Below are 12,880 nucleotides of genomic sequence, written 5' to 3'. Positions count from 1 at the left end.
TCCAACCTAACTGGCAAAACAGTAAATGGAATTGTACGGTGGACCTTAGGAAACCCCTGGGATCTGAGGCTTGCCCCAGTGGTTGGACTTCCCAGATAAGTACTCTGAAGCACAGGACAGCATCTGAGTGAGGTATGGGTAGCTCCACCCCTCCTTCCTTTCTTCTCACCTTCCTTTTTTTTGCTTGTATTTCTTTTAGGCGGGGTCCTGCTATGTAGCCAGGACTGGCCCTGGACTCATGCTGAATGCCAGGCTGCCCTCAGGCTTTCAGGAGTCTTTCTGCCTCAGCCTCCACGGTTCCGGGATTACAGCGTGTTCCACCGTACCTAGCTAAATAGCTCCTTCCCATTTGCCAGTGAAGCCAGTAGGACACACGAAGCCTTTCCAAATCAATGAAGTTGAAGGCCATCATTTCAGAGCACTGTGTGTTTATTAGAGTGTCATAGGAAAAGGTTATATTTTAACTTTCCAAATGTTTTGCCCTTGGCATTCTTTTATTTGTTTAAAATTTTTATTTTATTTTTAATGATGTTTTGGAGGGGTATATGTGCATATGAGTCCCCCTACCCATGGGCCCTTGATACTCCATAATCAGTGCATTTCCTGGTTTGAATAAACTGGCTCCAAAGGACTTCTTTAGGAGAATTAGAGAAACAAAACATTATCTGGAAATTAAATGCTAAGAAGGGATATTATTGCCTTCCAGGTATGACAATAAAAGTGTGGGCTCTTTTTCAGATACTTCCAACCATTATTTTTGAGACAGGATCTCACTGGACCTGAGGCTTATCAGCTCAGCTAGGCTGTCTGGCCAATGAGTTTTTGCCTGCCTTTGCCCCTAGTCATAAGCCTAGCTCTCCAGGGACCAGCTGTCGTGCCTGGCTTTTTATTTGGATTCTAGGAATCAAAACCCAAGTCCTCACGCTTGCTCGGCAGGCACTTTACTGACTGAGCCATAGCTTTAGTCCCCAAATTAGTTTTTAAACATTTGATATTTGTGGTACAACGATACTGCAATAGAAAGACTAATCTCTCTATGTTCTGTTTGGTTTGGGGGACAGGGTCTCACTGTGTAGCCCTGGCTGAACTCACTAAGTAGCCAAAGCTTCAAACTTAGCAAAGTGTCTCATGAGTGTAAGGTATGCACCGCCATGCCCCACCTGGTAAGAGCTATTTGTTACAGGTGGTAGCAAGTGTTTCTTATTCTAGGCCCTCTATTGTCTATGTGTTCAAATGTTTCAGAATAAAAAGAAGCCCCCCATAAAAAAAATCTGTATCTTTTGTCTATGTGTGTATGCTTTTCTTTCAGGAAACAAGATGGAGGGGATAGAACACATCATGAATTGTATGTTTAAAAACACATGTTGTTCTTTAAACAAACAGCAACTGTGTCTCATGAGCTATAAAGCTTATCAATCAGAAAGGCTTTTTCACCAGGAGTTGTGTTGCATTCTTGTATTCCCAGCTGTCAGGGCGTGGAGAGACCAGTGCGGGCAGCAACGCAAGATCCTGTCTGAGAGTGAGAAGGACAGAAAGAGGCCAAGGGAGAGAAAGAGATCTGTTTACAATTACAATTCAGTTCTACATGTCATTTTCTAACCACAGACAAACCTGAAGCAACCAAAATCATCTTGTTATTGCTAAGATGTAAACCCAAACAAGCACAAGATTAAAACTTTATTTTACTTAATTTGATGAATTTCAAATGTGTGCACTTGCATTAGGCAGGGCTGTGAGGGGACATGATGAGGCTGGCCCTTTGAATGAGGAGCTGCATAATTGAAGTCAGCTAATAGGATTTCCAGCAGGGAGTGATTTCCCAGAGTCTGTGATCTGATTTCCTTTGATGTTTGCATTACAGTAACGACATTAGCCGCATCCCAAACAACACTAATGAAATCTTAGACTTGCCATATGTGAGGACACCTGTGTCATCAAACTTGGGCATCTTCTACACAGCTTCTCTCAGGGAGACTAGCTCAGTATAGGGGAAAAACCTGGGAGTAAAGGTCGAATTTCATCTACAAATTTTGGGCTAATGTTCCTGCTTCCTGTATGATTCCTACGCACTCTCCCTATTCAGACCTCGGCAGAAGCTGAGGTGAGGAAATGGGTAACAGGATCAACCACAGGATGGAGGACTTAGGTGGGTCCTGATGATACTGAGTAGTGATGGTCCTTAATGTACAAACAGTTCATGTTCATGCTTCCAGAAACCGCTTCAGAGCAATTTAGAAATAAAACATCAAAATGAGTCAAGGACTCCAATCACTACCTGCAATCTTATTAACAGCACGACAGTAAAGAAATATTGAACTGTGTCTTTAAAAAGCTTTTCAATGAATAATTAACACCCAGAAGGAGAGAAAGGGAGAGTCGTCACCCTGCCTTCACTGTCATATAAATTTGGAATCCAAAAAATTCATCTCTCCCCAGAAATGTTTGAAACATGGGAAGGCAGGCTCTTGCTCTCCCCTAATCCATGCCTGGCTTCGGCGGTGAACCCACAGGAGTGGACAGCATGTGAGTACCCAGGTTAAAGAGCAGGCTCCGAGGCCAGTGCTCTGCCAGGAATGGGTTATTCTCTATGTATACTGGAACAAAAGGACAAGCCTTGGTTCTAGGTCAGACGGGAGGATGCGGAGGGTGCCAAGCGGAAGCACGGCCGACAAGTGACCTAAGTGTGTGCCTTAACTAACATCTACAGCTAGGAAAGTAACTAGTCAGGCAAGGCAGTTACTGACAACAGCCAGTCAAAACAAGGAAGGCTTTCGCCGTGATGGACCCTACCAGTGGAGTCACAATCTACTCACCGGGCCAACCACAGCATTTCAAGAACAAGCCAATCAATCTTCTGTCTTAGATACTCGTGATTACTTATAAGTCATATCGAAAGTACTTCCAAGAGTACACTGAATAAAAATCAGGGAACTACTGATTACCCATCATGGCTGAAGGGTTTTGAGGTTTAGCAATAGGACTGTAGGTATCAAAAGACATAAAGTCTTGACAGCAGCAGGCCCTTGTAGGGCACTCATTGCAGAGCCAATTACAGTCGAGCAGTTCATTTGAAATTTAAAGTTCTGAAATCTTTTCTGTTTGTTTTTTGTTTTCCTTCTGTTGAGGTCAATTACCATCTCGTTTTAAAATTTTCCACCTGGATTTGATGGCTGATTCAAAGCAAGAGCACAGCCCAGGCGATGATGGCTTGTTTGGGTTCCAAGTAGAAGTCAGAGGTGTGAGGGCTGCTTGGAATTTCCCCGGGATTAGTTCACGCTTCTTGGCTAACATCTGCTGGGCCCCTCCTGCCGTGCTCATGGGGTGTACCTGTTCCGTGTGCCCTCACTCTGTTTCTCTCTGAGTGTCTTTCTTCTCTCTCGGTCTGTCTCTACCTCTCCCTGTATGTCTCTCTGCCTCTTGTGTATGTGTGTGTTTGCATAAATCACAAGAGCGAGAGTGAGCAAAGCTGATGTTGCCTGCCCATGATTTTAAAAGCTCAGCTCGCTGATGATTTGCAAATATATGGAAGCATATTGCATTATCAATTTAAAAGTTTTGCTGAGTCAAGACACATTAGTTCTTTAATAACATTTATTGTGTCTAGGAATTAAAGAGATAGATTTTTAACAAGGGATGAAACAAAAGAAAACAGAAATAACGCAGGAGGAGGAGTGATCCTGGGCAGCAGGAGAGGCCCGAACTGAGGGCTTCGATTTGGCTTTCGATTTCTGGTAGCTTAAAAAATGAAAAAGAAAAAAGGAAGGAAGCAGTCATATGTTATTTTTTGTTGTTTTCCTGAGAGAAAGTGGATGTTTATGTTTACCTGCAGTGGCTAAGCTATTTCGGAATGAAGGCTGGTAATCTTGGGTAATTTACTGACAGCATCAATTCAACAAAGACATATTTCACCTTCTCCAACAGCAGATGAATTTATTTTTCCACATTAAGTATATTAACAGCAATTTGGGAACAGTAGCTACTGTGTATAGCGGAGATGATTTTTGTTCTGTTTCATAGTTTAAGTAGAGCACCTCAGTCCAAAGGGTTTGAGATAACATCCTTTGTTCCAAATATCTTCCTTTTTCATTATTCTAATAGCTTCCACGTTTATAAAATAAAAGGAGCTAGGTCCTGGAGAGATGGATCAGTGGGTGAGGGTGCTTGCTTTGAGGATCCAGGTTCAAATCTCCAGCATGGCTGCCTGTAAAGCCAGCACTCGGGCGGTGGGTGAATCCTGAGGGCTTGCTAGCCAGCCTCCCTAGCTCCACTCCCTCTAGATTAGTGGGAGTTCCCGTCTCACTGGAATAACATGGAAAACAATCGAGGAATGTGAAGTTCCACAACGGGCCTCTGAGGGCATGGGTGGGCACCTACATGCCCACATACACACAATTAAAGACCTGCCTTTCTGAGACTGGGCAACTACAACATAGATTCACAATGAAATATTTTGCAGCTATTAGCTGTAATGTATTCAAGAGAATACCCAGATTTAGTATAATCAAAAAGTCTTATAAACAGGTTTGATTGAGGTAGTCATAGAATGGTTCTCTTTATTAAGGATGTGCTATGGCTTTTTAAGAACACACTGAAATTTTACCAAGAAAGTTATACTGGAGATGTTTTCAATGATAACAAACTTCAATGTGATAACACAGCAGAAATTAGTGGTGATCAGGGGCAGGGGTGGTCAGGGCTGTCCCCTGACATGGAGAGCACTGGAGGAGGGGCAGATCTAAGGAAGATAACCGTGAACTCGGCTTTGAACATGAAGAGCATGGTTTCTTTGAGGCATGCAAGTGATGCTGTCAAATACACATGACGCTAGAGGACAGGCGTGGCTGGATGTGCAAATTAAGGAACAACAGTGAATATTGAGTTGGGACAGGTCTAGATGAAGGAGCATCTTTGCTGATGTAATTTTTCTAATTATGTCATATTACTCTAGTATAAGAACGATGATTAAATTGTGCCACTAGGATGTCATTTTATATGGCCATTTAAAAGTGGATTTGTATTACTTAATATAAAAATGCAATATCTCAAGCTCTTCTTAAACAAAAATTTTCAGCGTGTTCTTATTCACTTGAGTTAGATGGACTAATAGACAGCTCCTAGCTACTTTGTAACAATGTAGTTATTCCACACCCAGTAACATGAAACACACCGGAAGCATGGACATGAAGGATGCCAGCTGCTGTGAGCCTGAACTGAACTTACAGGTTTTCTCAGTGTTTGAGAGGACTGTGCTCAACTCTGTCTACACTCTAACTCTAGAAACCCAAATGTCACCCTTTGCTAGAAGACAGGTACATGAAGAAACAAAGACTCAGGGACAGCATGGGAAACATGGCCATGTACGAAATCCAAAATTCTAAATCTTAATCTGAATCTATTTTTAGTTAAAGAGTTCTTTTTTCCTGAATTTCATCCTACTACTAGGTCTCTAAGAAAGTACCAAAACCTGAATTGTAGCCAGCCCAAGATTTATAAAACAGCTAATGAAATCTTAGCAAATAAGCTCTTAAGAAAAGGTGGCAGTTAAGTACCCAATACAAGAGATGAAGAGAATACAGGAATAAGCAAAGAGCAGGCCCCAGAATTCTGATAAAGGGACCATCGCTTTAAACAAGAGCGTACAGCCATAGAGCTTGTTTAAAGCAGCCTGACTGAAGGAGAGAGAAGGGACTGCTGGTAGCCTGCTGCTGGAGAACCAGCATCTGGTTCAGCAATCAGGAAAACTTAGTGTCATGTGACATGACCTGTCAGGCCACATCTGGAACTCTGTGCTTAACTCCCTGGCATTCCCAGGAAGCTACATTTAAACAGGCAGTTTAAAGTTGTTTTCAAAAATAGGGTGGGTTACTTTGTCATTATAATACTAAAAGAATGGGCAAAAAAGCTGAGAAAGAAAAAAAAATAACAAGACATAAAAACATGGGAGTGATTTAAAGTTATCAGATCAAAATATTTGATGAGACAAAAGGAACTAATTTTATCAAACTGAGAAGAGCTGGAGGAGCATTCACATCTCTCTGAAGGCTAAAAAGCCAAAGAAGATGTCAGAACCTGGTGGTCAAGACTGAACCAAGTAAGAAGAAAAGATCATTTTTAATGTAATTTTAAAACTGAATTTCAAGTCACTGCACAGTTGTGGGTTTCATTGTGGTCCTTTATACACAATGCCGTTACGCCCATTTTCATTGGTGTCTCTTCCCCACTGCTGTCTTCTTTCTCTGAACTGTCCCCTGGCTGGCTCCTTTCCTCCCATCTTCATGTCAGGTGTAGCCCAATACCCTTTCTTCGCCCAAAGATTTCTTCCTCCTCCTTCTTTTTGTCACATTTAGACACACACAATTTTAGAGCTAAGTTCTATACGTAAGATAAATTGTGTGGTATTTCTGAATTGGGGGTTTTTTGTTTGTTTGTTTTTGCTTGCATGATATGCAACTCTCTCCATTTTTCTGCATGGTTTCACTTTGCTTTAATGGCCATATAAAGCTCAGTTGTGTGTTTGTTTCATTTCCTCGCTGCTATGAATAGAGCAATAATGAGCAAGGATGTAAGATAATGTCTTACATGCACAGATAATGTCTGTGCCATGCTGATTCAGCATCCTTCAGGTGCTTGCTCCAGTAGCCCAACCAGATCACACAGTAGTCCTGTTTTTCATTTTCTAAGGACCCTCCACACTAATTTCCATAATGGCTGTATCAGTTACATTCCCACTAGCACTGAATATGTATGTTCCTCCTGAGGCTGGAGATACAGCTCAGTTGGTAAAGTGTTTTCCTAGCATGGACAATGACCTAGATTTTCTCTCAAGGAACAGAGAAGCCAGGCATGGTGATATAGATAGACAGAGGGAGATGGGGGTGGCGAGATGGCATAGATAAGGTTATAGAGATAGATATAGATCTACAATCTAGCACACAGGAACTAAAAGCAGGAGGAATAGAATTTCAAGGCCACCTTCAGCTGCTTACCAAGTTCAGGGCTAGCCTGGGCTAGATGAGATACTCAATCTTAAAAATAAATAGATATTTTTAAAGGGTTTCTCTTTCCACACATTCTTGCTAGCACGTTTTCTTGATTGTAGCTTCTTTGACTTCAGAGAGACAGAATTTCAAAGCAGTTTTAATTTGCAGTGAGTTAGATTTGGTGGCTAGGCATGTTAAACAGTTTTCTCAAGTATTTTCTCGGTACTTGCATGTCTCCTTTGAGAAATATCTACTCAGCTTATTAAAGACTACTCTTTTAATTTTTTAAAATAGTGCTATCACATTCCTCTTTGGGTTCTGGCACTAGCTTCATTGTCTGTCTGTCTATCTATCTATCTATCTATCTATCTATCTATCTATCTATCTATCTATCTGTCTATATCTATCTATCAATTTACTTCTGTCATTTGTGTGTGTATGCAATGTCTATGTATTGGGGGAAGGTGACACACACATCATGTCACATACAAGGAGATTGGAGGACAACTTTGTACATCTGGTACTTCTCCTTCTGCCTTTGCATGTTACTAGGGTTGAATTCATATCACTAGGCTTGTGTGGAAAGCACTTTACTTCTGGTTTATATGCTTACCCCACCTTTGAGACAGAGTGTAGCTTTGTAGCCCAGAAGGACCTTGAACTTGAGATTTTCCTTTCTCTGCCTCCTGAGTCCTGAGATTATAGGCATGCAACCAAGCCCAGGCTAAAATTTCTTATAGCATTTAATTTGGGGTAGGAGGAGATTATAGGCATACAACCAAGCCCAGGCTAAAATTTCTTATAGCATTTAATTTGGGGTAGGAGGAGATTATAGGCATACAACCAAGCCCAGGTTAAATTTTATAATAGCATTTAATCTGTGGTAGGAGGAGAGCCATGGGAAAGGGGAAATCTCCTAACAACTGATTATTCTTTGAGATACTTTAAGTTACTCATAGAGGCAAACAGAAAATCTGGAAGAGGGGAATGGGGATACCAAAAGGACGGGAGAGAATATTCAGTGGGGTTCATAGCTGCTCTGTGGTACTTAGAAGAATGCATAGTGATCCAGTATGTCCCAAGTGTGTCATTTGATACACTATTTCTCAGTTCAGCTTTCTTTTTCAGTGTTGGGGACCAAACTTAAGGCTCACATATGCTAGGTAATCACGCTATCGCGAACTGCAGCCTTTAAACTGGATTTTTCTATGTGTTGGGTTGTCGTTTGTCAATTTGACACAACCGAAGTCATTTGAGAGGAGGGAACCTTGATTGAGAAAAATGCCTGTAAAAGATTGGGCTGAATGCAAGCCTAAAGGGAATTTTCTTGATTAGTGATTGATGGGGCAGGGACCAGCGCTTTGTGGGTGGTACCGTCCGTGGGATGGTGGGTCTGGGTTCTGTGAGAAAGCAGACTGTGTAAGTCATGAGGAGCAAGCTAGTAAGCAGTACCCCTTCAGGGCTTCTGCATCAGTTCCTGCCTCCAGGTTTCTGTCCCGTTTGAGTTTCTGTCCTGACCTCCTTTGATGATGAACAGTGATGTGGAAGTGTAAGCCAAATAAACCTTTCCTTTGGACATGGTATTTCGTCACAGCACTGCTAGCCTAAACTAAGACACTCTGTAGTGCTGGGATTTGGCCTTGAATTTTCCACCCTCAGCCTCAACATCCTAAATAGCTGCAATTACAGATGCGTCTTTCCAGGTCAGGCTTGAAGATGACCTCTGATAACAGATGTGTCAGTAGATGCCACCAGTGAGGCCCCTGTTTTTTAACCTGGGTTTGAATGAAGTGAACTAGGGAAACTTGGCTTAAGAAGGTCCCGATAAAGTAGACCCCCTCTGGAATCCTCTATTCCAGAAACTCTGTGTGTTAGGCAACCATTTGTTATTGTTTCCCCATCTCTTCAGTTTGATGGATGTCTGTAGGGTGCGGAGTGCATTATGCAGAGAGCAGCGAAGGTACAATGAATGCTTTCTGCGAGGTTTTGTGCCTAGCATTATTCACTGGGGTGCTATTTAATCCCACAAGATGCTGATGGAGTGGTGTGAAATACACCAAGCAGCATGGGCACACTTCTCTCTATTCCCTCCCTCTCCTCCAGCACCAGCTTGCCGTGATTGCCACGTTTTGTTCACTTCCCTTTTACCAGCTACAGGCTTCCAACATGGGCAATTGATGTGACATTTATTCCTTTTGAACTCAGTGATTAGAACACCGGTCTGTAATTCGGGAGCCCTGTGACGCTCTATACATTTGTCCAGGTGCACACTGGTTTTGGTGCAGCAAACTATGCAGTCTTTAGAGCAGGGAGAGGGACCTGGAACACAGCAGCATAATAAACAACTTGAAGCCATTGATTTCATTCCACAGCGGCTAGTGTTTCCATTTAAGCTGTTTATTTCCCTATGAAATGAGATGAAATGTTTCTCTCTGCTACCTAATTCACACTTTGGTTCATGTTGGTAATATTTTTCCACAAATACCAACATTCCAAGTTTAACAAATGACTTACAGTTCTAAGAAGAAAGAACACACCGAGTTCTTTGGCACCACTTAGAAACAGTGTGATGGTGGCAGTTAATGGCCGAGGACCATTAACTGAAGGACCGGTGCATGGTACCCTTCCATCCAACGATATGGTTCATGTTCCCTGCCTCGTTCACTTCCGCCATATCAAATCGGATTGAGACTATCAAACTGCACTTGTTCTTATTTCTGTGTTTCTGTTCACATAAAAGATTTTTTAAAAATTTATATGAATTTTATGACTCATCCGGTATATAGAAGAAAGCAGAAAATGAAATAACTAGTGACTGCAAAGGTTTGGATTCTACCCACAGGCTGTACTAAGTAAGATGTGAGGAGGGGAAGAATAACCCAAGTAGGCTTATCTTCATGTTCTAGAAGGTACTTCGCATGCTTCTAGAGGAGAAGAGTAATCATCATCACTCCTCTACAAACCCTGTGACATGCAGTAGTGACCTACCTGTAAGACAGACTGGTGCAATGGTGGCACAAATGTCATGGAAGTAGCCAGCCACATTTTTATTGGGTGTAAGGCTCAGTCCAAGAGCTGTAACTCATACCTGACACTGCAAAATGGCCAAGGACCTGAGACTAGCTCAGGGAAAGCTGACTATGGGCCTTAGGGAAAGCTGACTATCATTCTGCTAAGGGAACATGGGGATAAAATGACTCCTAACGATGTGCTGCTGTTCCCGGGTATAAGTGCCTTGCTCAACTCTCATCGGAGAAGCTTCTTTTTGTGGTAGATGGTAATTAACACAAAGACCCACAACCGGACAATATGCAGACAATAAGAAACTTTGGAGCACCCAGTCCTCAATGGGATACCTTCATCAAACTCATCACCTCAGGGTTTAAGAATCTATGTGGAAGAGAAGGCAGAGAAAGGCCATAAGAGGGGACTTTACAATCCTGTCACTGGCTACGAGTGGAAGGAAATTGCCCATCTGTGCATCAGCAAAGCTGGCTTCAGGATACAGACACTCAAAAGGAAGGAAGGTCAGAAGGGGTAGATACCTCCAAGGAAACAGTGTCTTCCAGACACAGGACTGATACACATATGAACTTTCAGAGACTGGGAGAGCACACACAAGACCTCAAACTAGACAAAAATCCCAGTACTGTGAAGGGGAAGTGGGCACAAATTCTCACCTTTAAACAAGAATCTATTTGCAATTGATGCTTGCTGGGAAAGAGAAACCAGTTTTCTCCAATTAGTATCAGTGGGCATGTAAACCACATACCCAGAACTAGTTGGCTAACGCAGAAGGACTCTGTATTTTTTGTGCACTTTTTTCTTATTAGTTGACTTTTAGTTTGTTTTGGTTTTCGTTCTTTTCTTTTTTCTTTCTTTTTTTGAGAGAGAGATAGACACACACACACACACACAGAACATGAAGTCAGGTGGGTAAGGACATGGGACAGTCCTGGTAGGAGTTGGGAGAGGAAAAATATTTTCAAAATGTACTGTATGAAAACATTTAACAAAAAATAATTTTAACTGTTCACCCCCTTTTTCACGCTCCGTGAAGGCCTCCCATCAGGAATCAGACCAGCTGGCTTTTCTTCCTCCTCCCTGGTGCCCGTTTGCTGAAGCCAGCTTTGCTGCTTCCCAGCTAGACAGGCTCCTTCACCTCTGTAGCCAGTGGCAGACACGGTGTGAGTGAGGATATGCACCATGGAAACTGGCCAATGCTGCAAATCAGGCTTTGTGTCTTCATTAGCTTTTGTTCTTTAGGATATGTGTGCTGACAGGGAAGCACGGCACATGAACACGGATGGACATCCATTGTCTGTCCCTAAGGTGCTTTCATAGACCGGTTTGGAATGTGAGGTGTGGAGTCAATATTGGGGGTGGAATGACAGTTTTCAAGGTTTTTGTTTCCTTTGTTCTCCTTTTGAAACTGGATCTCCTTACGTAACTCAGACTTTCAGTCCTCCTGCCTCAGCCTCCTGAGCTGCAAAGTGAAGTAGCTTTTTAAATCTCCAGAGTGTTGCGTACTGTGGGCATTCCATCAGTCCTTCCCTCCCACTTCCAAGGGGTGTGTTGATCTGCCTTCTTGCCTCAGTAATTCCTTAACCACATTCCACTTTGCCTTCTGTAATTTGTATCTTGCATTTAAAAAATACTATTAGAAATTGCTCTGATGAGTAATTTCTCTCCCTCTCGGTAGGAAGTAATTTTATAAGCATTCAAATACTAAGTACTTTCTGCCTGCAGAGACCCATCCAGTAAAAGATGGCCCCTTGGCTCCTTGGCATTGCTGAGCTCTCTGGCAAAAAGCACCAGCTCCTGCTGCCCCACCTGTGGGTCTCTTTTAGAAGTTTAGCTTGATGATTTTTATCACTGGGATAAAAAAAAAAAAACAAAAAACTTTATGTTACTTTGAAACAGGGTTTCCCATAGCCCAGCCTAACCCCCAGAAGATCTTACGCAGACAGGAACATCTGGTCTTCCTGCCTGTATCTCCCGGTGCTGGAATTACTGTGTCTTCACAGTACACATTACACATGTACCACTGTGCCTGATTCTGTTGCTGAGAAGATTGGGGAAGGGAGGTGTGAGGAAGGTGCTCCTGGACTGGCAAAGGTCCATGTTCTGCCCGGTTCACGAACCCCAAAAGACCAGGAATAAATAGACTCCGCTGTAAATACATGAGGTTCCTTTTATTATAAATCATTACAAGCTGCAGCTTGGGCCCACACCCCCCACCGCCTAAGTGGTGAGAGCCTAGAGCCCTGTGCTCAAGTTAGTTGGGTGTTTTAAAGATTCTGGTCCCTCCCAGCATGCCCAAGGCAGGGGCGTTTCCTGCTTGGCAAAGTGCTGCATTTTGAATCGATTGGCTATAGGAAGGTCCACAGATCATTAATGATCTTGGTGTCCCTCCTTAGGGGGATGGGCCAGTTTCCTAGCAACTGTATCTCTAGTGGGTGGGGAAAGAATGCAATAAGGTGGTTCTTCCCCTCAGGGCATTCCTGGACTTCTCCACCCACCTAGTTCAGGCCTTAAATATTAATAATAGCTGCTGATTTTTAATCTTTTGGTCTCTCAGTTCATCAGAGTGCAACAGACTCAGACATGGACAGTAACAGTCCTGAACATGTAACCTTTTCATGTCTTCATCTCTGCAGTCCTCCTATGTGCAGACCATGGCCACTCTTCTTACAAGTTTTTAGCTTAACACAAAACAAACTTTCCTTTTCCTTCTCCTCCTCTACTTCCTCCTCCTCCCTTCCCTTCTCCTCCTTCTTTTTCAAGGTACTGAGGATCAAACCCAATACTGTGTATGACAGGCAAGTGCGCCACCATTAAACTACACCCCAGCCCCAGTTTGAGAGAGGGCTGCTTTATGTAGTCCAAGTGGGCCTTAG

The 12,880-nt window shown here is 42.7% G+C and overlaps 1 protein-coding gene across 1 annotated transcript in view; it reads left to right on the top strand.

Annotated features, from left to right (window-relative positions):
• Positions 1-2,421: 2,421 nt before the first annotated feature.
• Positions 2,422-12,880, top strand: part of Trpc3 (transient receptor potential cation channel subfamily C member 3) — a 136,775-nt gene continuing 126,316 nt past the window's right edge. Inside the window, exon 1 of the mRNA XM_060378231.1 lies at positions 2,422-2,523. Coding sequence (XP_060234214.1) covers positions 2,439-2,523 — 85 coding nt within the window. The 5' untranslated portion in view covers positions 2,422-2,438. The remainder of the gene's footprint in view (positions 2,524-12,880) is intronic.

The sequence above is a fragment of the Meriones unguiculatus genome, chromosome 2 (assembly GCF_030254825.1).
Source record: "Meriones unguiculatus strain TT.TT164.6M chromosome 2, Bangor_MerUng_6.1, whole genome shotgun sequence".
Lineage (NCBI taxonomy): Eukaryota > Metazoa > Chordata > Mammalia > Rodentia > Muridae > Meriones > Meriones unguiculatus.
The sequence above is the reverse complement of the archived record's forward strand: the minus strand, read 5'-3'. Positions and strand labels throughout refer to the sequence as shown.